This window comes from Tenrec ecaudatus, chromosome 11 (assembly GCF_050624435.1).
Source record: "Tenrec ecaudatus isolate mTenEca1 chromosome 11, mTenEca1.hap1, whole genome shotgun sequence".
NCBI lineage: Eukaryota > Metazoa > Chordata > Mammalia > Afrosoricida > Tenrecidae > Tenrec > Tenrec ecaudatus.
Genome location: NC_134540.1, coordinates 70,224,836 through 70,250,219, shown reverse-complemented (window position 1 = coordinate 70,250,219; position 25,384 = coordinate 70,224,836). Strand labels below are relative to the sequence as shown.

The 25,384-nt window shown below is 57.4% G+C and overlaps 2 protein-coding genes across 2 annotated transcripts; both read left to right on the top strand.

The window, feature by feature from the left end:
• Nucleotides 1-207: 207 nt before the first annotated feature.
• Nucleotides 208-21,066, top strand: ASTL (astacin like metalloendopeptidase). Its single transcript, XM_075562674.1, has 10 exons — nt 208-262; nt 870-983; nt 3,253-3,314; nt 4,808-4,901; nt 5,565-5,682; nt 6,850-7,031; nt 9,332-9,413; nt 9,500-9,654; nt 13,188-13,483; nt 20,728-21,066. The coding sequence occupies exons 1-10, from the start codon at nt 208-210 to the stop codon at nt 21,064-21,066; spliced, it is 1,497 nt and encodes a 498-aa protein (XP_075418789.1).
• Nucleotides 21,067-21,157: 91 nt separating this feature from the next.
• ADRA2B (adrenoceptor alpha 2B) lies at nt 21,158-22,504 on the top strand. The gene has a single exon (XM_075562673.1). The coding sequence runs from the start codon at nt 21,158-21,160 to the stop codon at nt 22,502-22,504; it is 1,347 nt and encodes a 448-aa protein (XP_075418788.1).
• Nucleotides 22,505-25,384: the final 2,880 nt, after the last annotated feature.

The following is a 25,384-nucleotide window of genomic DNA, read 5'->3' as shown; positions in this document are numbered from 1 at the left end:
GAAGGAATCCACCTGGGTCCAGAATGCTGGGGTCCGGGTAGGAGCAGGAGTCCGCGGAGGGGCTGCAGGTGGAGGCTGTTGAGCCGGCCTGCATGTGGGAGCAGGAGGAACTGCTATTTAAGGAAGGAGTGGCCCAGAACGTGTAGTTACCCTGGCCTTCCAGTGGGTTAACCCTCTTGCTTGCTGAGGGGGCAGTGGGTGCCCACCATGGAAAGCACTGCCAGCCTCTGGGCCTGGGTGCTGGGTCTGCTATGCCTGCCAGGTAGGCCTCTTGCCCTCCCTCCCCACCCCCCCGGTTTTGTCTGGCTTCTGGAAGGCTTAGGAGCAGCTGGGAGAATGTGGTGGGGGCCAACGGGAACATTAGCTGGTCCGGAGTATGAGAGCTCTTCTGGAAAGTCCCAAGGAGGAGTCAGCTCTTAGGGGCCTGGGTCTTCTGGAAGCTCCCTGGGCCGGTGAACACATGTCAGGTGCTCTGGACAGCCTTGCTGTTTGCATATGGGGCACTCCCCTGCAGGCTAGAGCTGGCCCAAGTCCAGAAACCCAGGCTGAGAAAAGAGACTCCTTAGAAGGCTCCAGCCTCTGCGCTGCTATATCAGGGTAGAGTTGGGCATATTTCTGCCTCCCTCCCTCCTTCCTTCCTCTTCCCTGACAAACCGCCCCCCCCCCCCACAACACACACCTGTGCTGAGAACAGGGCTGGTTTTCCAACCAAGTATGGGTTTGGATGAGGGACATTGTCTATGCCTGGCACCAGCTCAGGCTCCTTACTGGGGACCTACCATTCCCAAAGAAGCTGGGTCTGTAAGTCCGACACCAGCCTTAACCCTGGCGTTGGTGTATATGTGCTTCTGTCTGTCTGTCTGGGCCAGGCTTGACCCTTGGAGTGCCCTCCATCTCCAGCTGCCCAGGAGCTTCTTGTGATACCAGCTCCCTAGAAGAGACCCAGGTGCCCGGGGGCAAGGACATCCTTGAGATTAACCAAGGTGAGGGCAGTGCGTGCGTGCGTGCGTGCGTGCGTGCGTGTAAAGGCATGAGGAAGACTTGCATGAGCAGAAGAGGCTGGGCTCAGGGTACAGCACACTCGGGGAGCTACGAGTGGGCAGTCGTTCTACGGGTGACCTGTTTAAAGTCTCTTCCTGTCTCCTATGGTGTGTACCGATTCTCTTGAAGAAGCGGGACACTCGGGCTTATTACAAATGAATGGATAACAGGATGGGTCCTTGGACCTCTGAGTCTGCGGGTGGAACATCATCATCAGTGGGGGGTGTGCGCAAAGGAGCGTGAGCACCAGGACCCCCGGATGGGATTGCTCCACTGAAGAATGAGAAAGGAACCACACCCCGATGGTGGAGCCGTGTGGTGGCGGGGGGCGGGGGCAGGAGGGAGAGGGCGGGGGGGCTTGCCTTAGGAGAGAAGGGGAGCTCCTGGGTGTGTGTGTGGGGGGGGGGGCGCACGGTGTGACCTGCCCGAGTGTTGTCAGTCCTCTTGGGTTAGTGGGCACAGAGGTGTGGTACCCCTTCTGCGCCCTGTACACGGTCAGATGGTAGCTAGAACTAGTCTCCCCTGGGATGGAGCTTCAGACCCTCAGCTTGAGTTACTGGTGCCCCTGAGAACTCTGGCGAGGCTGCTGCAGTCGATGCTCTGCCCAGGTGCCCGTCATTGGGGAGCGCTGCTCTGCCCAGGTGCCCGTCATTGGGGAGCGCACCGTTCCGCAGCTGCTGTGACTTCTGGCTACTGATGCCTCTCAGCTGGTGCCTCTCCACAGCCTTGCCCTGGGTCAGATGAAATGCTCCAGCCAAGGATGCCTGGGGGGGTGGGTGGGGGGGCTACTGCCTGGATGCCCACAGGCATCCAGAGATAGACAGAGTCTAATCTCTTGGCTCAAGGTGGAACAACTCTGTGGGACTATTCAGGTTCTAGAACTTTCCGTGGGACACAGTGAGCCTTCCCTTCAGCTGAGCTGTCTTCTCTGGCCCCTCTTGCTTCCCTCCCTCCCAATTTCTCTTGAGATCACTGCCCCAATAGCCACTTGCAGGAGACTTCCTGTCTCAGGCTCTGCTTCCAGGGAAGCCAACATAGGCACCAAAAGGGGTCATGAAGAAGGCAGCCTGCTGGGGCAGGAACTCTGGTGGGGGGATGGAGCAGGTGGACCTGTGTGGAGGAGAGCGTGAGCAGAGATGACACAGGTGGAGATAGCAGCGAGAGGAAGCCTGTGGCATGCTCCGAGGGGTTCCGAGCAGGATGGAGACGGAGGGACGGAGGGACGGAGGGACGGAGGGACGGAGGGACGGAGGGACGGAGGGACGGAGGGACGGAGGGACGGAGGGACGGAGGGACGGAGGGACGGAGGGACGGAGGGACGGAGGGACGGAGGGACGGAGGGACGGAGGGACGGAGGGACGGAGGGACGGAGGGACGGAGGGACGGAGGGACGGAGGGACGGAGGGACGGAGGGACGGAGGGACGGAGGGACGGAGGGACGGAGGGACGGAGGGACGGAGGGACGGAGGGACGGAGGGACGGAGGGACGGAGGGACGGAGGGACGGAGGGACGGAGGGACGGAGGGACGGAGGGACGGAGGGACGGAGGGACGGTGGGACGGTGGGACGGTGGGACGGTGGGACGGTGGGACGGTGGGACGGTGGGACGGTGGGACGGTGGGACGGTGGGACGGTGGGACGGTGGGACGGTGGGACGGTGGGACGGTGGGACGGTGGGACGGTGGGACGGTGGGACGGTGGGACGGTGGGACGGTGGGACGGTGGGACGGTGGGACGGTGGGACGGTGGGACGGTGGGACGGTGGGACGGTGGGACGGTGGGACGGTGGGACGGTGGGACGGTGGGACGGTGGGACGGTGGGACGGTGGGACGGTGGGACGGTGGGACGGTGGGACGGTGGGACGGTGGGACGGTGGGACGGTGGGACGGTGGGACGGTGGGACGGTGGGACGGTGGGACGGTGGGACGGTGGGACGGTTCAGTTGTGGGAGCCGTGGCTGCCGTGGCTATACTTGAGCAGGGGAAGGAGCTGGTCAGGCCAAGCAGCAGCACCCCTTTCGACTGGGGCTCAGAGGGGTTGCGTGCCATGCCCAAGGCCACACAGCCGCAGTTCCAGGGAGGCGCTAGCTCCAGAGCTGGAGGGGGAGGGGGAGAGGCCACTGTTGGGCTGTTTGACCTGGCCGTGAAGCCTCCTCTGGGTCTGCATCCAGGAGGGAAACGGCTAGCACACCTTCCCTTCCTCCTTCCCAGAGCTCTTCCCAGAGGAAACCCCCGAGAACAGCTTTCTCCTTGAGGGGGACATCATCCGGCCAGTGAGTGTGGGCGTGCATGCTCGGTGTCAGTCACCTCCGGATGGGGCCTCGCTCCCCCAAATCATGAGGGTTTTTTGGGAGGGGGAGCTGATCTTCAGTGCTCATAGCTTGGTAAGCAGCCCCTGTCCTCTTTAAAAGTCCGTCTGAGTGATACTTGTGAACAAGCCAGCCTTATGGGGAGGGAAGGCCACGTCCACAGTGGCAGCCACAGCCGGCCCGAGGGAGGCTTTCTGAAGGAGGAGGCTTGCACCCTGGAGACCCAGGACAGTGCCCCGCGGGGGGGAGGGGGGAGGATCTCTCAAAGGGTCGTGCTGAAGGAAGTCAGCACAGCTTGTGGGGTTGGGATGGGGGTGTGGCGGGGAAGTGTGAAGGGACCCAGGGGCAGCGGTGACTTGGGGAAGAGGACACGAGGCGGACTGCAGAGGCCATCTTTCCTGGGGCTGAAGGCAGCCCGAAAGGGAGGAGGAAATGGGGTGACCTTTGTTCAGAGTGGCACAGTGGCTGCAGGGGGCGGTTGTTTGGTTCTGTGGACACAGGGTCACTCTGGGAGGGAACCCACTCGGCACCTAGGGGTACACTCTGTTCAGGACAGTGGGACTATTTCTTGGGTGGCTGGGGGATCCCTGGTGGCACAGTGGTTACGAGTTGGGCTGTTATCTACAAGGTCAACAGTTCGAAGCTGCTAGTGGCTGGCTCCAAGGGAGAAAGATGGGGCTTTCCACTCCCATAAAGTGTTAGTCTCGGAAACCCACAGTGACCATTCTAACCTGTCTTCCAGGGTCGCTGTGAGTTGGCACTAACTTGATGGTAGTGAGTTTGGAGGTGGGGGTTGGGAGGATGGCAGACTCCCAAGTGGGACAGTGACTGGGTGGGAAGCCAGTGTGTTCCGGTGGTTTGGAGGTCACCCCTGGGGAGCTGTTGGAGGAAGCCAGGGTCCATGAGGAGGCAGATGGGCCCAGGGTGAGGTCCCTGGTGGAGCGGGAAGCTGGGTGACTGCCAGGGAAAGGAAGGGCGAGAAACGCGCTGGAGGGTCAGGACCTGCTTCCTGGGTTCAGGTTGGTGGGAGGAGAAAGGAGACCTTCGCTTTAGCTTGGATAAGACCTGCCGCTGCCTCCTCTCGACTTCGCCTTGGAGCACGGTGGGCAGGTGGCCGTCCTCTGGGGGGTAAGACCCTGCTGAGGGGCTGGGTCGCTCTCTGGAGCCTGGAGTCTGTATGAGCTGCCCTCTTGGAACTGCCCTCTTCGCTTTTATTTTCCTGCTCCAGAGAGCCGATGACAAGAGCAAAGGGCTATGCTTTGCACGCCATTCACGTGACAGCCCACGGTGATGTGCCCATGCAGTTTCTTTTGGGCTCCCCATCACAGGCCCCCACACTGCCCCTCCTATCTAGGGGGGCTCTTGTGGCCGGAGCAGTGGCAGCCCTGGGGGGTGGGCAAGAAGCGCGAGTGGTCTTGGTATCCTCAGAGACCCCCTGCACTACCTTCTCTCCTCAGAGCCCCTTCCAGCTGTTCTCGGCTGCCAGTAACAAGTGGCCCAAGAGCAGCAACGGGCTTGTGGAGATCCCCTTCCTGCTCTCCAGAGACTACAGTGAGTGGTGTGGGGGGAAGAGGGGGTGCAGGCACTCCGTGGTTGGTGAACAGTACGGTGCTCCTTACTCTAACGAAGCTCTGGCTTCTGTCACATTTCTCTTCTCTCTTCCTCCCCTGTCACCATGGAGCCCTGATGGTGCAGTGGGTTAAACCTTGGAATGCTAACCGAAGGTCTATGGTTCAAACCCATGGAGCTGCTCCGAGGGAGAAAGACAAGGCTGTCTGTTCTGTAAAGATGTACAGCCTTAGAAACGCTAGGGGGGCAGTTCCACTCTGCCCTGAGGGGGTGCTATGAATCAGAACGGACCGGAGGCCAGTGGGGGTTTGATTTTGGTTCTTACTTCACCACCCCACCCACCCCCGCCTGTCCCCCATCATCACCCAGATCCCAGCTCCAGAAGACCCTCCAGTCCATGTCCACTTCCTCCCCAGGTCTCCTGAGCTCGGAGAGTTGCAATCCAGAAAGAGCTGATGTGGGGAACCCTTGTCCATTTAGAAACCAGTGACTCACTGTCTGAGTCACGGTTGGCCTGGAGTCTGGCTCCTCTCCGACATGCTCTCGCTGCCCTGTCCTGACCTTCCCCTGGGGAGAGTCCGAAGCCTCAGGCCCAGACCTCCAAGGACCCAGGGAGGGTGCTCATTCAGGGTGTCTCTCCCCCAGATGAATCCAGCCGGCAAGTCATCCTGAAGGCGTTTGCCGAGTTTGAGTACCTGACCTGCATCAGGTTTGTCGCATACAAGGGCCAGAGAGACTTCATTTCCATCGTCCCCATGTCTGGGTAAGTGCCCCCGAGTCCGCGGAAGGAGTGTGCGATTAGCACGCATGGGGACCGTGGCTGCTTTGGCTTCCGCATCCAGCCCGGAACCCTCACCTGCAAGGAGGAGCCTTGTCCGTGCCGGGCTCAAGCCCTGACCTGCTCATCTCAACGTTGGCAGCTCCAACGTTCCAGCCACTGCACAGGGACAAGATGCAGTCTCCTGTTCTGTAGACATGTGGGCTTGGGGACCCGAGGGAGCGGCTCTCTTCTGTCCTACAAGATGGCCAGGCGCTGCCATCAACTTGATGGCAGTGGATCATGCTCTCCAAACAGTCTAGAGCAGTGGTTCTCAACCTTCCTCAGGTCGTGACCCTTTCCTACAGTTCCTCAGGTGGTGGTGACCCCCAACCATAAAATTTTTCTTGCTACTTCATCACTGTCATTTTGCTACTGTTAGGAATCATCATGTAAATAATCTGATAGGCAGGATGCATTTTCATTGTTACAAATTGAACATAAACATAAAGCATAGTGATTAATCACAAAACAATATGCAATTATATATTGTGAAGTACTTATGTGTTTTCTGATGATCTTAGGTGACCCCTGTGAAAGGGTCATTGGACCCCCAAAGTGGTCTGGACCCACAGGTTGAGAACTTCTAGTTCACACTGTTGTCCACAGTGCCCCTGCCACTCCTGTGGATTCGCCTAGTGGGCGATGGGCCTGCCGCTCTCAGTATGGGGGGGGGGGGGCAGAGTTACCACCGGGCTGGCACCTCTTTTCTAAAAGTCCTCAGAGGGAGGGTCTGGTGCGTAGTGAGTACAGGCTTTGGGGAGTAGGCCTGGCTTTGAATCCTGACTCCAGGATATAGCAGCAGACGTGAGTTGCTGACTTGGGGCAAGTCCCCCGATTTCTGAGCCCCTTCTCTGAGAGGAAGTGGGAGAGAAATGCCTGTCTGAAAGCCCACTGGGGAGCAGGGGGGGGTCTGAGATCCCATGAATGTAAGCAGTGACCCCGGGCCACGTTAATACCGATGCCTGCCTTCTCAGGCACAGCTGGCAGGGTTCCATTAGACCATCTCGGGAAGCCAGGCAGTGAGGGGAGCGGGCCTGCGGCTGACAGGAGGGGCTGACAGGAGGGACGCGCCTGGGTCCATGGTGCTGACCATTTCTCCTGGGCCTGCAGGTGCTTCTCGAATGTGGGGCGCAGTGGAGGGATGCAGGTGGTGTCCCTGGAGCCCGTCTGTCTCCAGCAGGGCCCGGGCATTGCGCTGCATGAGCTGATGCACGTGCTGGGCTTCTGGCACGAGCATGCCCGGGCCGACCGGGACCGCTACATCCGTGTCAACTGGAATGAGATCCTCCCAGGTGAGTCGGGTTCTGCTCGGGTTAAGCAGGGCCTGGGAGTCTCTGGGACAGGACGGAGTGGGGAGAGGGCAGCAGGCTCAAGCCAGGGCCTGCAGAGATGCCTCACTCTTGGAAGAAGTCCACCCCCACACCCCACACCTCCCTGGCTAATACCCATGGGGAGAGTGGTGTTCTTGCTGCTCATTGGGACCAGGAGACTGGTCCAGCTGCTGCTGTGGATTCCATGCCTCCCCCCCCCCCACCCCAACCCTCTCTCATGTGCCAGGCATAGGGGTGTGTGTGTAAGGCTCTGCTCCAGCTGGGAAGGGGGATGGTGGAGGAGACAGCCCTGGAGCCTCTAGGCTGCTTGTGGCAAGTGCCAGGTGAAGGGGGCTGCAGCAGGGGCTGGGGTGCTTGCAGGCACCAGGAGTCACATGCTGGGGCTCAGCTGGTGGGGGAGGGGGCATTCTGAGGAGTGCTGATGACTGGCAGCTGTACTGGGCGTGAGACTGAGCACCTGACCTGGTCCCAGGAGTTGGTGGGGGTCCCCATCCTGGTGGGGTCAACTGCCCACTGAAGGTGAGGTGGGTAAAGGCCAAAGGGTTTCATGAGGGGAGAGGAGAGCTAAGTGCATGGTCGGGTTTGGTCTGGTGGGGGTGCAGAGAAGGAACTGGAAGGACTGCTAGCAACCAAAGGGCTCTTATGGGTATACACGCCTCTGCTGCCCCTGGACTGAAGCATCTGACAGACCGGAACCAGCAGGCCTAGAGCCCTGAGGAGATGGTATTTGGGGGAAGATGGGGAGCAGCCCTTGCTACTGATGGGATGAGGGTTGAGACCAGAGGATAGGCTGGAGAAGTGTAGGGGGAGGTGATTGGTGATTCTGAACCCCAAACAGACGATAGTACCCTTTCAAGTGCTCATGGGACTACGTGTGAAAATTTACACAGAGCCATGAAAAACCTCACGTGTGTCACGGTAAGACATGTTCTGGTCATGCTATAGTAAAAGGAAATCGTCAAAATTCGCAACTACTTCTACTTGGGAAAATGTTAGAAAGCACACATCAAAAGTTGCTTAGCTCTTGAGTTACAGAAGAAATAGATATGGAAGGAATTTAAGTCATCGCGATGGTCCTGCAGAGGAGAATAAGTGCTTCAGACCCGGCAGCGCTTGGTAAACGCGCATGTGGACTAGGGAAACGGGAGCCCAACTAGGAGAGGGGAGGGCAGCCAGGAATAAATGAAGGTGCAGAAATTATTGCGTTAGAAAACACACAGCATTAGATTTAAAAAAACATTTTTAAAGTTTAAAATATCAGGTACCTTAACTGAAAAGTCCTTTCCTAACCTAAGAGTGAAGGAAAATGAGGATCTATATTAATCTATATAGAAAAAAGCTACAAAGATATACAAACTGTCATCAACTTCTTATACTAGCAGAGATGAACTGTTACAGGGGTGGGAGGAAAATATTGAATGAGAGACTTTCATATCTTATAATTTTATCTCACAGCCATGAGATGGTATGGCCTATTCAAAACCATGTCTAATAGAAGCGTCTTAACAGGAACAAATGACTTCTCTAGAGTCAGATATGTTTAGGGTAGGCAGCATGGTGGTTTGCATCCACCAGCCCCTTCCTGGGATCAAGATGAGGCAGTCGGCTTCAGAAAAGATTGACAGCCTTGAAATGTCTTTGGGGAGCCCCATCTGCCTTGTAAGGTCACTGAGTCCGAGTCAACTCAATGGCTTTGATTAGCATAGACACTGGACAGCCGATTAGAGAGAAGGAGGCTGCTGGTGGCCTTGGGAAATGTGGAGGCATGAAAGCTGCCAGGCCCAGGGCAGCAGGGTGTTGGGGCTACAGGGTCCTAAAAGCTGCCCATGGAGTAGGAAGAGCATCCGTGCTGTCCCAGCCTTGTGTGACTTCATAGAGGCAGACTGTCAAGCGAAGATTAGCCCCCCAGATGATGGATTTGAGGAAAGGAAGAGTCGAGAGGTGGGTAGAACTATTGTGACATCACTAACCATCCAACGGCCATACTGTCCAGGCACCTCCCAACGGTCTAGGAAAAGATCTGACGCCCTCCCATGGCGGGAGGGTGAGATGATACAGGTGCAAAGGAGACCAGGATCCGTGTTGGGCTGGGGCAGGTGGAAGACACAGGGCGATCATTTCTAACTGCTCAGGATTGATGACAGCTTCCCAGAAGTCTGAAAAGTCAGATCCACTCCCCCGTCCATATATCGTCTGCTGTCTTCCGTACCTCCCCTGCTTCTGCCTTCTTCCCACATTCACAAGTGTTCTTTTTCTGCCAGGCTATGAAATCAACTTCCTCAAATCTCAGAGCAGCAACATGCTGGTGCCCTATGACTACGCATCAGTGATGCACTATGGGAGGTGAGGGCCTCCTCTTTCCTTAGTTCTTCTCCTGGGTCTTGCCCTCCCTGGGATCCAGACTCAGCTCTCTGCCTGCTGGGTTCTAGGCTTGCCTTCAGCCGGCGTGGAATCCCCACCATTCTCCCGCTCTGGGACCCGAGTATCCCCATCGGCCAGCGGTGGAACCTGAGTGCCTTGGATATCAAACGGGTCCTTAGGTTTTACGACTGCAGACCCAGTGGCTACAGCTCCCCTGGCAGAGGTGAGTGATGGGGCCAGGGTGGTCTGAGGAACAAGAACAAGATTTAAAGAACCAAGGGCGGAGGAATGGATGAGGGAATTGCAGTACCCTTGCGCAAGGGAGCGTCGTGGCAGCAGTGGAAAAGAAGTGAGCCGCAGCTACACACAGCGATGGCTCTCCGAAGCATAATGCTGCTCAGAGCCCAAGCCACAGAAAGCTCAAAACCGATAAGACACGAGGTGCGTGATTGAGGGATATGTTCAGACGTGGTAAGAAGGAAATGGGCTGAGCAGAACATTCCGTGTGAGAATCACCTCTGGGTGGGGGGTGGTGGCAGATGAGAGCGTATGGGTCATGTTGTATACTGGCCGAAACTTGGTTTGACCCCCTGGGGGTTCCCGAGACTGTTTACAGGAGTAGCAAGCCCAGTCTTTCTCCTTCGGAGCTGCTGCTGGTGGCTTTGAACTGCTAAGCGTGGTCCCAAGTGTTGAGGTTGTTCGTTCTCCTCAGGTAACTATCCCCTCTGAGGCCCTGGTTGGAGCAAATGCCGTTTCTTGACTACCTGGTGGTTCAAAGCCACCCGGAGCAGGTGCCTTAACACCGTGCTTGCCATCTGCTTCTAGAAGGTGCCGCCTGCCAACTCGTGAGCAGTTTTACTCTGTCCACACGGGGTCGCCATGGACCAGGACTGACACCACAGTAAACAAAACCAAATCCGATAGGGACTGTGTAACATATGTGCCCTACAGCTTGTCCATTTACAGTAGACGGCTCGGTGCTTTTAATGCACAAACAAAACTGCAACCATCCCAGTTAATTCTGACTTTCCCATCATCTCAGAAGCAACTCCATGCCTACTAACTGCCCCCCCCCCACCACCTTGTGCCCCTTGGATTTGTCCATCTGAACATTCCATACCAATGGAAGCAAGTGTGTGGCCTTTTTGTGACTGGAAGCCTTCGCTTCGTGTGCGTTTCTGAGGCTCACTCCTGTGGCATGAACCCTGCCTTTGGGGTGGCTTGGACATACCCAATTATATTGGACAGCGGGTGACTTTTGAATATTTCTACCTTTGGCTTAGGGACACCTGTGTGCGTGGGGACGTGGCGTTAGGTTCTCCTGGGTATAGACTCAGGAGCAGAATTGTTGGGTCAGAGGGAACTCAATTGAAGTTATTAGGACGCTGTCACACTGCTTTCCAAAGGGGGGTGTGCCCTTTCACATTCTCGCCCGGCCACCTGGGAGCTCTGTTCCTCCTCTTCCTTGTGAACAGTGGCTGCCAATTGCCCGCTGGGTTAGTCACACCAGTGGGGGACACGGCATCTAGTTGTCACTTTGCTTTCCCCTGAGGGCTAATGGCACAGAGCACTTTCCCATGTGCTCATTGGCTGTGGGTAAGTCATCTTTGCAAAATGCCCATTCAAACTCTTTGCCCATTTTAAAATTTGGCTTAGAATAAGAATTCCTTATGTATTCCGGATACCAGGCTCAAATCTGGTAGGATTTGTGAATATTTTGTGAATATTTCTTTTCCCTTTCCTGAATGGTGTCGGTGGAGCTCAGGTTTCCACTTTGAAGGAAGTTCCATGTATCTTTTTTTTAACCCCTTGGTGCCTTTGGTGTTACATCAGAGAAGACTTTGCCTAAGCCGAGGTCACAAAGGGTCACTCTTAGGCTCTCCTTTGAGTGTGAGTTTCAGTTCCTTACAGGAAGGGCCTGGGTCATTGGGGGTTACTTTTGTGTGGGATATAAGGAAAGGGCATGTAGCTGAAGCCTTTCACTTGTGGACAGCAAAGCAGTTGAACGCCTTTTGCTGAACATGTGGATGAGTCTCCCACACACACACTTATGTAAATAAGTGGTCTTTGAGATGAACCAGAGCAGAAGATGTGCCGATGAACTTGGTGGTTGCCTGGAGGGTTGAGTATAGTGAAGTTGAGGGACTGGACCTGGGAGAGGCTGCGAGCCGAGGGCGTTGATAAGGGTGGACTTGGGAGCATGCAGAGACGACCCACTGGTGCTGGGGAAGGGAGATGCTTCAGCAGCGGTTCTCAACCTATAGGTCTCCACCCTTTGGGGATCAAACGGCCCTTTCACAGGGGTTGTCCAATTCCTAACAGTAGCAAAATTACGGCTATGAAGTAGCAATGAAAGTAACTTTATGGTTGGGGGGGGGTCACCACCGCATGAGGAACTGTATGAAAGGCCGTGGCATGAGGAAGGTGGAGAAACTCTGCCCTCGAGCATCTGGAATGTTTGGAGGGAGGCTGTCCTCGGGTAGGAGCTGAGAAGCTCTGGACTTGATGGGGAGAAGAGAGACAGATGGAGTCCCATGTTTGCTTATGTGGATCTCTTAGGAGGAGACTTTGAGGGATTGGATCTTAGAGCAGTGGTTCTCAACCTTCCTAATGCCATGACCCTTTCATAAAGTTCCTAATGCTGTGGTGACCCCCCACAGCCATCAAATGATTTTCATTGCTACTTCATCGCTGTCACTTTGTTACTATTATGAATCAGGCGACCCCTGTGAAAGGGTGTTCAATTCCCAAAGGGGTCGTGAACCACAGGTTGAAAATCACTGTCTTAGAGGGTGACATAAGGTTGCCCAGCTGACAAGTGGCAAGATCTGAGTGTGAAAACCTAGGGGCAGTGCTGCCCCCAGCCCGCCCCAGCTGGCTGCTCAGGTAGTAGCTAGGTGTGGGCTAGCTAATTGGCCATCAGGACTCAAGTTGTGTGGGCAGAAGAGAAAAGGGGTTTGAAGATGTCTCCAGAAGGGCAAGTTCAGCGGTGGGGGGCAGCAGAGTCTTGGGGGGTGGGGGTGGAGGCGGGGAAGTACAGAAGTGATCAGGCCCAAGTGCTCAGGGGTCAGGGTTTGTGCTCAGGGGTCAGGGTTTGTGCTCAGGGGTCAGGGTTTGTGAAACAGCGGTCTGAGGAGCTTTGAAGAATTAGGAAACTGAGTCAGCTGGAAGGTAGAGGAGGCTCCTGTCAGGATGAGTTGCTAGACACAGATTGAGGCCCATGGCGGACATGGGGAGACCTTATTAGTTGACACTGAGGTGAAGGCTTTGATGCTTGGGCAGGAGTGAGGAGCAAGAGGCCGCCCTTGGGGGGTGAAGACTTGTAGGACTAGAAACCGGGCCTGGTTTTGGACGTGGCTACCAGTGCTCTCTGATGCAGGATGGGAAGTAGGGGGAGTTGCATAGAGTGACCAAGGTTGAGTGGGATCACAGAGAAGACTGGGGTAGGGTTAGGAGAGGTCATTGGGGAGCTAAGAGACCTGATCATGGTAGTGACCCTGGAGCTGGTGGGGGGTGTCAGGTGGGGGCAGGAATACCCCCATTCCTACTTGTTTCTGGTGGGAAAGTGAGAATATGGGAGTCTTGAGGGTCTTGGGCAGGGACTCAGCTGGGGTTGAGCCGCTGGGTCTATTGTCGATGGTGGCCTGAGCTTTATCTCTGAAGAAGGCTGGAGCTAGGGCCCCGCTCTTTGAACCTGGGCCCAAACATCTTCCTTCTGTGATGCTTGGACATGACCACCATTCACTCCTGTTCCAGGTTCTCAGGCACACAGCAGCGGCGGGAGCCCCACACCTGACACCAGGTCGCCCTTGCAGAGGCTTCTGGAGGCCTTGCTGGTGGAATCCAGGAGTCCCCCGCCCAGTGGCACTAAGGCTGGAGGTCAGCAGGTGGCACCAGGATCTGGAGAGAACTCACCTGTGCAGGCGTCCTCTACTGGGGAGCGATTCGGTGTGGGGGACCCTGCGAGGCGCTCTCAGTCCCTGGCTTCCAGCTCAGTCTCGGGGCTTGGAGCAGGCGCTCCTGGCATTCCCGAGAGGTCTTGGTTAGCCCAAGTGCCCATTGTTTCCTCTGCCCCATCTCTAGAAGCAGACAGCCAGGCTGCTTTGGGGAGTCCAGCTCTGTCAGGAGGCCAGGCACCTGGAAATCTCTTGGGGAGGTCCAGAGGTCAAACCTGTGTCGTTTGTCATTAAGTGGGCAGGGGAGCTTCTGTCTAGAGAAGTGGTAATGCCCATCTCAAACCCTCACCCTCCCTTGGCCCATCTGTAGCACCCCTGGTCTTCCAGCCCCGTTTGCCCACCACCTCTGAGACAGAAGCTTCTCCCGCCTTGTTCCCCACCCCCCCGAGGCCTGCTGGGGACAGACGAGCACCCTCAGTTGTAGGGGAAGGCAGGCCCATTACGAGATGCCTGGCTCTGTCTGTTCTCTTTCTGCCCTCACCCTGGAGGATGTTGGGATGGGAGGTGACATTTCTCCAGGGCACCGGGGACAGCAGGTCCTATGGGATGGGGAAGAGGCAGGAATTAGTGCTGAAGCTCCCTGGGAGCCTGCAACTTTCCCAACTCGTGGACTAATGGTGCTGATCCACACCTCTCACAGGATTAGGAACAGGACTTGAGCGGTGCCTGTGACTGGGACCCTGGACACACCCCACCATACCCCACCCCTGTCTGAGATGCCAGGGCTAAGAATGTGGTTCTGCAGGCTTTCTAGGAAACATGGAGCTCACTTTCCTCTCCTGCAGAGCAGAAACCCTTTAGGTAGGAGGTACCCAAATGTGGGGTGGGGTGGGGGGATGAGGAGCCAGGAGAACTGAAGCCCATCTCTACCCCAATGGCCCCTATCGACATTCTCATCCCATCTCATTCCCTAGGGCTTGCCAGGAGAAGTCTCTTAAAAGCAGAAGGGTGGGGGAGGGGGAGGGTGAAACCCCACACCTCCCTGCACATGTCTCCCCAGTCACTTTCTCAAGTTCCTGACCTTTCTTTGAAGGTCATTCCAGTTATGGAAAAGTCTCCAGCAGGACCCAGCCCCTTCTGCCCAGTGTCTTGTAGCCAGTCAGAAACCAGTGGATGCTCTTTGGGTGGGAGGGGAGCAGTAGCTAGCACCCAGTCCTGGTGGGGGCCAAGGGTATTTTTGGGGCAGAAATAAAAATGGAGTCCTTGCTCTGTTGGGCACTGCTGCTTCACACACCCAAACGACTCTCTCTGACTGCCTTGTGAGGTGGGAGCCAATGTGGTTACAGCCATCTTCCAGATGAGGAAACTGGAATTGATGGGCTTGTCCCACGTGGCATGATTAGGGAGAAGCAATGCAGGATTGAGGTTTTGGGCTGCCTTAAGTTGGGGAGTGTGGCCTTCCCCACCATCCTGGGTTGGTTACAACTGGTGCTGGGTTGGTGGGGGTGAATGGGTGAGGAGCTGTTCCGGACCATGGGGTCTCCAGCCTTCTGATGGTATTGGGTTTGTCTTTTTTTTCCTACATACAATTCAGTCAACCCAATCATATCAAGATTTGTGTGAGTATCCCCATAATCCCTTCAGAACATTTCCTGTCCAGTTCATTTATCTGTATAGTGACTGTCCAGGTCTATCTAGGCTGGATTTCATAGACCAAATCATGCAAAATAGGAAGCAACCCCCACTTCCCCAAACACAAAACCCAACTAAGACTAGACAAAAACACAGATAAAACCCAGTCACAAGGCAGAATATAAACTGAAAACTTTAAAATAGGTCAAAAGAGATCAACTGATAAGTATGACATTTAACACTCTGCCCCCATCGTCTTTACCATGCTCTGCCTGCGGGCAAGGCCATTTAAATCTCCCCACCATGGTCGGGACTCACCAGAGGTGGAATCCAGGCGGGGACCTTGTAAGTGGACACTCATCCAGAGCAGCCTGTAAACTCTGATACCATTCCCTCAGGATTTAGATTTTAGTTACAATCTTGGGGTCACACAGGCTGGTGTGTTTTCATGTGGACTTGGCTGGCTCTTCACTTAGATGGTTGCTTGTTTTAAAACAAGTCTTCAAGACCCCAGACCACATTCCTTCTGGCAGCCAGGTCCCATCTGGCGTCTTCGTACACCACTATAGCGTTGGGCTTCAGTCTCAAGAATTTTCTGGGACAGGGCATGGCCTAGCTCCAACGTTAGCTCCAGAGAAGGATTGCTGTGGGGGGGGGGGGGAGAGAAACATACTGGCCCTCTTGCTTCTTGACATGGTGTCTGAGTTTGCAGGGGGTGGGGCTCTGTCCATGTTCCTAGCAGGTGACAGTTCTGGGAGGTCCTCAGGCAGTGACCATGGGACACCTATAGGACAGAGGTGATGTGTGTTGTATGTTTACTTAAACCAGAAATATAACTAGGAGGCTGAGCCAAGTGTCTGGCATGTGCCTGGGGTCCTTTGGACCCTGTGAAGGCCTCCAGGCTCTTGGTGCTTTCTGGAAGGAACATACCATTAGTCTCTGATTCTGGGTTCTTAAGGAGGGGAGGCTGGCTGTGTCTAGTGGTACGAGGGGACACTAGGTTCCTGCCCTTCTCGGGGTGGTTACAGACAAGGCTCTTTGTCAAACCACTCACCACTGCAGAGCCTGGTCCTTGGGACAGTTCTGGCTCAACGTCTATGCCACAACCCCCCACCCTGCAGAGTGCCTGGTGGTCCAGTCCTGGTTCAGCTCCTAAAGCGCCAGCCTGCAGAGGTGGGGTGTGATGAGGTAGGGTTCTGAGGTGCTAGCCATGCCCCCTGGCATGTTATGACCCATTGGTCTTGTTTCCCGAGCACACAACTGCTAGGGCTTGCTCAGCTGTTTATATACTCAACTGGCACTCTGGGTCAGGCAGGCTCTGCTACTGAGACCGAGAGGAACTGGTGCTTTCATGGAGACTAGATTCAAGGGTGGACAGTACATGACAAAGCATCTAGTATTGGTAAGTGATAGTGGATGTTTCTTTTGGTTGCAGATTGGAAAAGGACTCTGGAGGAGGTAGTGTTTCGGCTGAGTCCTGGAGGATGGGCCTGCCTTGTTAAAATCCTGGGATAGAGCAGTCAGTGCAAAGGTCCTGAGGCAGGGAAAAGGTGTGCCAGGTCTGTGTGTGTGGGGAGGGTGGGGGGAACACATTAGGACCTTTGAGAGATCTGGTTCGTGAATTTCATATGAAGCCAGGTGATGTAGTGTTTTCCTCAGAAAGCCCAGCTTGGCCACAGGCAGTGAGTGGGTGGACGGTTTCGGATGGACCAGGCCATCGCCACAGAGTTGATTTTGAGTTGTAGTGGCCTTACAGGATGGGGAAGTGTCCCGTGGGGTTGACAAGGCTGTCATCTTCCCAGAAGCAGACTGCCACACCTGTCTCCTGCAGAGTGTTAACCACTGGTTAACAGTTGAGTGCTTAACCGTTGTGCTACTAGGGCACCTTAGGTCTGGCCCAGAGAGGGCCACCACCTTTCTCAAGGGTCTGGGAAGGTGGGGAGGTGGGTGATCTGGGAGTAAGGATCTCTAAGCTTGGGTTTCTGGGGACGGCTGAGGTAGGGAGCCTGATAGGGTACTTGCATATGTGTGTGTAGGGGGGATTGTGGGGTGGGGGGCAAGCATTGTGAGCTCCAGAGCCTTGGCCACCATCTCCCCTCTCAGGTCTAGATGTGGCCCCGGGGCTTTGCACTGAGACGGCACCTTTCCCAGTCACAGATGGAGTGCCCAGGCCCCCTTTTCTTTAGAAGAGATGATATCACTTTTGTACTAAGTGACCTGTGCTACTCTGGGGACATTAGAGAAACAAATCTACAGAAACTCGTGTGTATAAGAGAGTTTTATATAACGGGTAAGTGTACATCAAGAAAACATCCCAACCCAGTGCTGCCCGAGCCCACAAGTCCAACATTAGCCCAAATGTCCGACACCAATCCACAAAGTCCTCCTCAAACTCACAAAACACCTGCAATGATGCCGACCACAGGAGGAAAGCCAAATCAGTGAGTGTGTAAGCATCTCAGCACTGGCAGGGGTCTCCACACGGCTGCTCCAGCACCCAAGCCTGCATCGGGGTAGGTCCATGCGGCTTCTCCTTGGGGATGTCTTGCAGGAAATGAGCCTTGCCAGCTGAAGCAGGGACCTGGCTAAGGCAGCTGCACATTGGTCCAACCATTACAAAGCAAGAGACCCAAGAACTAGAAAGGCGAGGCTCACTGAGCCATTTATCTCTCCGCACTTCAATTAACCCCATGTGTTTATCAGCCAGTTTGGCACAATAAACTTTATCTCATCACCTTTCTTCCTGTGGTCCCTCTTCCCAAGGATGTCCCTCGTTACCTTTACCTGGACATACACTGATGCCGCAGTCACTGTCCCCTCCCACTTAGGTGTTGCCACCAGAGGGGGAGGTCCACTTGGAAGGAGAGCGCAGAGTTACCTCTCAGGACCGAAGTTGGGGTTTAAAGTGGGCGCACTGATCCTGGAGAACAGGAAGCCATCTGCCTAAGGGGGTGGAGAAGGGAGGGAGGAAAGGGTGTTTCCGGCAGAGCAAACAATCCCTGGAAGGCCTAGAGAGGGGAGGACTCATGTGTCCAGGGGGCCAGAAAGGGACTCCAGTGCCTTTCTGTGCCCCAATGGCCTTTACCTGCACCTCTTTCTATGCAGCCCAGATGCCCAGATGTGGCTGGGAATCTTCTAGACAGCTCCAGTTGTTGGCAGGTCTGGGCCATGAACTCTGTCCTGGTGTGGCAGGTCAGCTCTAGTTTGGGAAGGGCTGAAGAAAGGGCCATGGACCTGCTGGGTGGGCTTTTGCTCTGCACCTGGCAGCCTCATGGCAGCTGGGTGTGTGTGTGTGTGTGTGTGTGTGTGTGTGGCGGCATTGGGGAAGGAGGATAGAGCGGGACACACAGGCAGCGCCTGAAGGTGCATGTGTGCGGGGGAGATGGAGAGCCCAGGAGTGGAACTGAGTTGTGTAATTGACCCACCACCTGGAGAAAGGCTGGCGCCCACACTGCCCTGGACTGGGGGTGGGGCAGAGAGAAAGGTGACACTAGGGCCCTGGGCTGTAACTGAGCCCAGGCGCCTGGACACTGATGCTGCTGACGCTGGCAGGCAGCTCCAGCTGTGGGTGTGTACTCAGCTCCCAGACCACTGCCCATAGACTATCTCTGATGGCTCCCTCCTGTGCTGTTAGAGATGTAAGCAGGGCACCTGGGCAGGTGAACCCATAGTCCTTCAGGGAAGGCCCTGGAGAGCACCTCTCAGTGAGGGCTTGCAGGGTAGGAGGATGTGGGAACCCTGGCCTCAGGCCCTGCAGAGCCCAGGAGCCTCTGGCCTTTAGGAAGCCAGTTCAGACAGAAGGCTGGGATTGATTTCAATAGAAACCCAAGGTTCCTTTGGGGACATGCCCACTGCCACCCTTGTCTGAGTATGCATGGTGAACAGTGGCTCCTGCCTACTGCCTGCCCTGTGGCCCTGGGTGCCCAGGTTCTCTGTGCCCTGGATCAGGGAGTAGTGGGAAGAGGCAGGGACCAGGCTTCACAAGCCTTGCTTTGCTCTAGAGCAAAGGGCTGAAACTGCTGCCGGACATGGCTCTGGGCTGTGGCCTGGAAGGGAGCTGGAGGCTTCCCTAGAAAGACCCCCACCCCACCCTAGCTCTGCCCTCTCCCCCACAATCAGGTTTCTGGCATTTTGGACCTAACAAATAGCCATGTCATCTGGTAGGATGGCGGGGATGACCCAGGACTAAGAGAATCTATCAACAGAATGCAGAATGCCACCCCCTGCTCCTGCCTCACCCATCGCCTGGGGTGGGAGACAGCGTACTGCGCATCTGAGCCGGGGTAGGGCTGAGGCACCGAGCTCCCCCCCCCCAGCAGGTACATGCCTGGCGGGCAGAAGCAAAGGTACAGTGGGCTGTCGATTGAAGGGCTGGTCCTTTGAAGGGGCCAGCTTTCCGCCGTGGATTGATGCTTATTTATACACACAGAGGAGCCATGCAGAGCTGGCGGCTATAAATACAAGACAGACCTCTAGGCTGGACTTGCAACATCAGGGCCTTGTGAAGGTCTGCAAACAGTGCCCGGGGATGCTCAGGCTGGCCGAGTGGCCCTGGCCACATGGACAGTGAGTGGGGAGAGGGGGCCTGAGGCAGAGCCTCAGCAGCCCATTGAAGGGTAGGGGGCGGGGTCGTCTGAAATGTATCCTTATTCCAAATCTGTCTTCCCCTAGCGCCCATGGGCTGTGTCTGGGATGTATTTGGGGGAGGCAGGCAGCATGGACGTAGGGAGTGGGACAGTCACAGCCCAGGGAAGATGCTCCTTCGCGCAGGCAGCCCCCAGATGTACTTTATTTCTGGGAGTTGTGCCAAAAAACATCCCACCCTTGCCACTCCCCCACCCCCCTTACCGGCTCTGCACCAGGCCAGAGACCCCTTCTTCCTACTGGTCAAGGTGCTGGATCGTTTGCCACCATTTTGCCAAAATACAAAGCCGTTTGCTGAACCTCGGCTGTTGCCTCCATTGGAGTGCAAGCCAATTTCCTTATTGCCTTTGCTCTTCTGGGGGGGGGGGTGAAGCGACGGAGGCAGCTGAGGAGGAACGCGAAGCGGAAGCCACAGGACCCAGGATCCAAGCACCTGCTTTACCTGCTCATCAGGGTTGGGAGCCCCAAGGACCGCGCAGGGAGGCGCGCGTGCGTGTGCGCGCACGTTCCCAGGCTGAGCCACGGGAGGCGGCAGAGGGCGCTCGCCACCCAGCCACGCGCCCGCGGCTCCTCCGGCTCTGCAAGCCCGGGAGAGTCCGACTGGGATGCGCCAGGATTTGGGGAAGGGCTTTGGGACAGTCGCCACGGGCCTCCCAGGTCGGCTAAGAAGCGTGGCTCCTTGCGTCTCGGCGCGCCAGCATGCTCACCCATCCCCTCCTAGGGGGTTTCGGTGGCGGGAGAGATGCCAGCTCTGCCCCGCACCCCCGCCGAGGACCCGCGTGCTCTCTAGTCTGCAGGAGAGGGGTCCCGCCTTGGCGTCTGCGGATGCACTAGCCCCGCTGCCCAGCACCCAGCGCAGTGTCCTTCCCCGGTTCAGAGCGCCCAGACGCCTGACCTCCCGCGGCGCGGACGGTGGGGGCACGGGGAGAAGGGGTAGGGACGCCGGGGAGGGGGCACCCGGCGGGGGTGCTCGGCCGCTGAGCGATCCTCCCCGGAGGAGCATCTTCGTGGGTCATCCTGCCGCCCTCCCCGCCTCGTGCTCCCGCCCAGTCTCCTCCCCGGTCCCGCCCCGCTTGCTCGCTTGCTCGCCTCCCTGCTCCCCTACCGCGGCGGGCTGCCTGCAGACGCGGCTCCAGACGCGAGGGAACCGAGAGCGGAGAGGACGCCTCGGCCTCCGCACCTCCTCGGAGCACTGCCTGCGCCCCTTGCCCGGCCCCGCGCCCCGGGGTGCGCCCCGCAGCTGCGTGGTGGGACCGCGCGCCCCTGGTGCAGCACGGACGGCAGCAAAACAACTTGGAAAACTTATCTGGGGCGGACCACCAGGACGTAGGACGCTGGGCTCAGGGGGAAGGGCATGTAGAAAAGCTGGACCTGGAGGACCCCTGGCCTCCAAGGTGCCCTTCACCGGGACCATGAAGCTGCAGCACGTCCATGGGCCCCCGAGGGCCCCATTGGCCGTCTAAAGGAATCCAGCTGTGCTGGGGCGGGCAGTACTCACGCCCGCCCCCTTCCCCCCCGGCGAGAGCGCCCCCTGCAATCGCACCCCGACCCGCCATGGACCACCAGGAGCCCCACCAGGAGCCCCAGCAGGAGCCCTACTCTGTGCAGGCCACGGCGGCCATCGCGGCGGTCACCACCTTCCTCATCCTCTTCACCGTCTTTGGCAATGCCCTGGTCATCTTGGCGGTGCTGACTAGTCGCTCGCTGCGGGCCCCGCAGAACCTGTTCCTGGTGTCGTTGGCCGCCGCGGACATCCTGGTGGCCACGCTCATCATCCCTTTCTCTCTGGCCAACGAGCTGCTGGGCTACTGGTACTTCTGGCACACGTGGTGCGAGGTGTACCTGGCACTGGATGTGCTTTTCTGTACCTCGTCCATCGTGCACCTGTGCGCCATCAGCCTGGACCGTTACTGGGCCGTGAGCCGTGCGCTCGAGTACAACTCCAAGCGCACGCCTCGGCGCATCAAGGGCATCATCCTCACCGTGTGGCTCATCGCTGCCGCCATCTCGCTGCCGCCCCTCATTTACAAGGGCGACCAGAGCCCCCAGCCCCAGGGGCGCCCCCAGTGCCAGCTCAACCAGGAGGCCTGGTACGTCCTCTCCTCTAGCATCGGCTCTTTCTTCGCACCCTGCCTCATCATGATCCTCGTGTACCTGCGCATCTACCTGATCGCCAAGCGCAGCAACCGCCGGGGGCCCAGGGCCAAGGGAGACTCCAAGGGCGGGGCCTCCAAGCAGCCCCATCCCCTTGTCCGAGGGGCTTCAACCAAGCCGCCAACCCTGACCTCTTCCCTGGCTGTTGCTGGAGAGGCCAATGGACACTCTAAGGCCGCCGGGGAGGAGGGGAAGACCCTAGAAGATCCTGGGGCAGTGACATTGCCACCCAACTGGCCTGCCCTTCCCAACTCAGGCCAGGGCCAGAAGGAGGGTGTCTGTGAGACATCTCCAGAGGAGGATGCCGAAGAGGAGGAAGAGGGTGGACCCCAGGCTCTGCCAGCCTCCCCAGCCTCTGCCTGCAGTCCCCGCCTGCAGCAGCCCCAGGGCACTCGGGTACTGGCTACCTTACATGGCCAGGTGCTCCTGAGCAGGGGTCTGGGTGTTGCAAGCGGCCAGTGGTGGCGTCGCAGGACCCAGTTGACCCGGGAGAAGCGGTTCACCTTTGTGCTGGCTGTGGTCATCGGCGTCTTCGTCCTCTGCTGGTTCCCCTTCTTCTTCAGCTACAGCCTGGGTGCCATCTGCCCCCAACACTGCACGGTGCCCCACGGCCTCTTCCAGTTCTTCTTCTGGATCGGCTACTGCAATAGCTCACTTAACCCTGTCATCTACACCATCTTCAACCAGGACTTCCGCCGTGCCTTCCGGAGGATCCTTTGTCGCCAGTGGACCCGGACAGCCTGGTGAGCCCGCCTGCCTGCCTGCCTGCTGGCTGTGTGGGGTGGGTACCAGGTGGCACCAGGGCCATCCTACTTCTCACCCTGCTTCGTGCGGCCACCTTCCCAGGGCCTCTGGTCTCTGCCTGGGTCCTGCAGCCCCATCTTGATAGCCTCCTGACAGGGACGAGGGTGGAAGTGCTGTTCCCAGGGGGTCCATTGGAAGCTGCCCTTCTGCGGCCTCGGCTTGGAGAGACCTCTTCTCCACGCCCTGCCTGAGCTCCAGCAGCAGGGTGAGGCTTGGCTCTTCTTGCGTGTGGCCCAGGCCAGGCTAGAATAGTCTCTGCCTCCTGAGCCCCAGGGTCCTACAGCCAATGGATGGGCCTCCTTTCTCTGTGTTCCCTAGCAGGCCACTTGCTGTGGTGTTTTTTGTTTTGTTTCCTCATCTTCCCCGCAAAGAGCAGGAGCCTGATTGCCACTCTTCCCAGGGAGGCCTGCTGCCGAGGAGGAGGAAGAGGAAGAGGAGAGGAGGCAGCAATGAAGATGCCACCCATGTAGGGCACCCGTAGTCACCATCAGGGGGCTAAGCTGGAGCTCCGCGGCCTGGCAGTGTCTCTGGGCTCTTCTTCCCCCTGCTGCCTGCTTTTGAATCTGTGGCTCATTTAAGGCTAGAGCCAGGCACTGGGGTTCTTGCCCTCTCACCGCCCCTCTGGAAGTCCCGCCAGTGCCTGGATGCCTCAGTGGGGCAGCCTGGAGACCTGGCCGCTGCCTCCATGGGAGATCCCTGATCCCTGGCATTCACCCCCTGAAAAAAGAAAGCAGGGCACAATAGCTTGCCGCCCACTTGCCACAGGGAGATGAAAGGCTTGCCAGCTGCCAGCAAGCTTTGAGCCCCGTTGGGGGAGCTCACCAGTGAACCAGTCAATGTGATTGACCCTGCGGGATGAAAACCCCCTTTCTCTCTGTTACCACCCCCTGTCTCCCTGTAGACTTTTGTCCTGTGCCTGGGGTATGCGCATTCTACCCCGAACCGGAAGCGGGGAGTGGCAGTCACGGCCCCTCTGCCAGTTCAAGGCTTTCTTGGAGAATGGGCTCGTGTGCCTGCAAAGGTTTGCGTCCTTAGGCTGCGTGACAGCTCCTCTGCCTTTCACTGCAGTCCCAGTGGCGCGGGGCCCTCCATGTGTCACCAGGCAGGCCAGCCGTTTCCCCAAGGGAGCAGAAAGTACCCACACCATTGAGGACAATCTGAGATGAGCCCCTGTGGTGAGGGGACAGAGCGCCCCAGGCAGGCAGCGAGCAAAGGCCTGGGAAGACATCGCCAGAGTGCCTGTGTTGCGCTCCAAGTCCCCAGTGGCCCTCTGGGAAGGGGACCTCACTCTGCTTTGGAGCTTCCACCCATGGCTGGGGCTGCAGAGCCCTCTCCCCCCCAGGTCCCCTCCCCCAGCCCAGGGCACAGCATCTGGAAGCTTGGAGAGTATGTGAAGCCTGTTTGGTCTTGGCCACAGGGGGGGTCCTGGCTTCTGGACTCAGTACATTCTGCAACAGGCACCAGTGGGATTCGGATGGGCCTGCCCAGATTTGGAGCAGGGCTGAGGGAGCATTGTGGGGTGAACCTGATGGAGGGACCCAGGGGAATCCCTCCTGGGTCCGAGGGTATCTCGCGTGTTCCTTGGTGTCAGCTCAGAGGTCTGGCCATTGCTCTGAGGTGTTGTCTGGGCCCCCGGGAGGCGCTAACTGGTGACATCTGCCCCACCCCACTCTATACGTGTGACTGCAGCCTGTGGCCTCCTTGTGTGGCACACAGGTGTGTTGGTTTTTTTTTTTTTAAGTCTGAGCTATTTTATCAATAAAAGATATTTTGTAATAAAAAAATAAGCTGCGTCCTTCCTTGTTGCTCATGGCTTCTGAGATAGTTATTTCTTAGTGACTGGGACATCTGACTCTGGATGAGGGCCCCGTGAACGGGGGGCTCCTCCCTCCCAGGGCCACTTGCTGTCCCCTCATCGGGGTCTGACTGGCTGGGGACCTTCCGTCTGCCCCAGTCTCCCTTACATCTCATTAGAAGCCTCGGAGCGGAAGGGGGCCAGAGGGACTAGCAGGAGTAGACCAGGAGGAATTACCGGGACGGTTTGGAGCAGGGATGCAGCACATGTGAACCCACAGTCAAACTCGCTGGCATGGAGTTGGTGCCACCTGATAGGACAGGGTAGAACTGCCCTGTGGGTTTCTGACACTGCAACTCACTATGGGCGTAGGAAGCACACATACAGGCATGTTGTATTCAGAAACTGCGTCACAGATTTGGAGAACCCCAAGCTAGCCCTGCCGGGTGGCCAGCAGAGGTGGCCAGATACCATCACATGGAGTGGGTGACGGGAAGGAGATGGGCAGGCCAGGAGTTTGAAGCTGCTGTCCCTCAGGGAGAGGAGCCCTGGTGGAGTAATGGCTCCTCATTGGGCTGGGCCCTGAGGGAGGAAGACTGGGCTTTCTACTCCCATATACCGTTCCGGTCCCGGAAACCCAGAGAGTCAGCATGGCTTCAGTGGCAGCCAGTTTCGGTTCGGTTTGGTTCTTCAGGGAAGGCCAGGAGAGTCGGGAGCAGGGCTGCTTTGCATCAGGTGCTTGCTCCTCGCAAAAAGATTCCCCGCAGACCTCTGAGCTGGGAGCCTTGTAGACGTCATGCTCAAATGTTTCCTCATTGCCCAGAAGAGGCAGCTGTTTGAAGCCCCGACGGGAGGGGGTCACGCCAAGACCCCCTGTGAGTTGGGCTGAGTGAGCCCTCCCATCTAGATTCCTCTTTGCCTCCTTCAGAGCGGGCAGCCTCTGAACTGGAGCTAGGTTGGCGGGGATCTGAGGGCAGGGGAGATAGGGCAGCTAGGGGTGTATGCGTGGGCAGGCAGCAGGAGGCCTG

What these genes read in the sequence shown, in the direction of transcription:
- ASTL (XM_075562674.1), top strand. Translation starts at nt 208, where the DNA reads ATGGAAAGCACTGCCAGCCTCTGGGCCTGGGTGCTGGGTCTGCTATGC. An exon ending in TCCATCGTCCCCATGTCTGG is followed by an intron (nt 5,683 to 6,849) that starts GTAAGTGCCCCC and finishes CTGGGCCTGCAG; the next exon opens with GTGCTTCTCGAATGTGGGGC. An exon ending in CTGGAATGAGATCCTCCCAG is followed by an intron (nt 7,032 to 9,331) that starts GTGAGTCGGGTT and finishes TTTTTCTGCCAG; the next exon opens with GCTATGAAATCAACTTCCTC.
- ADRA2B (XM_075562673.1), top strand. Translation starts at nt 21,158, where the DNA reads ATGGACCACCAGGAGCCCCACCAGGAGCCCCAGCAGGAGCCCTACTCT.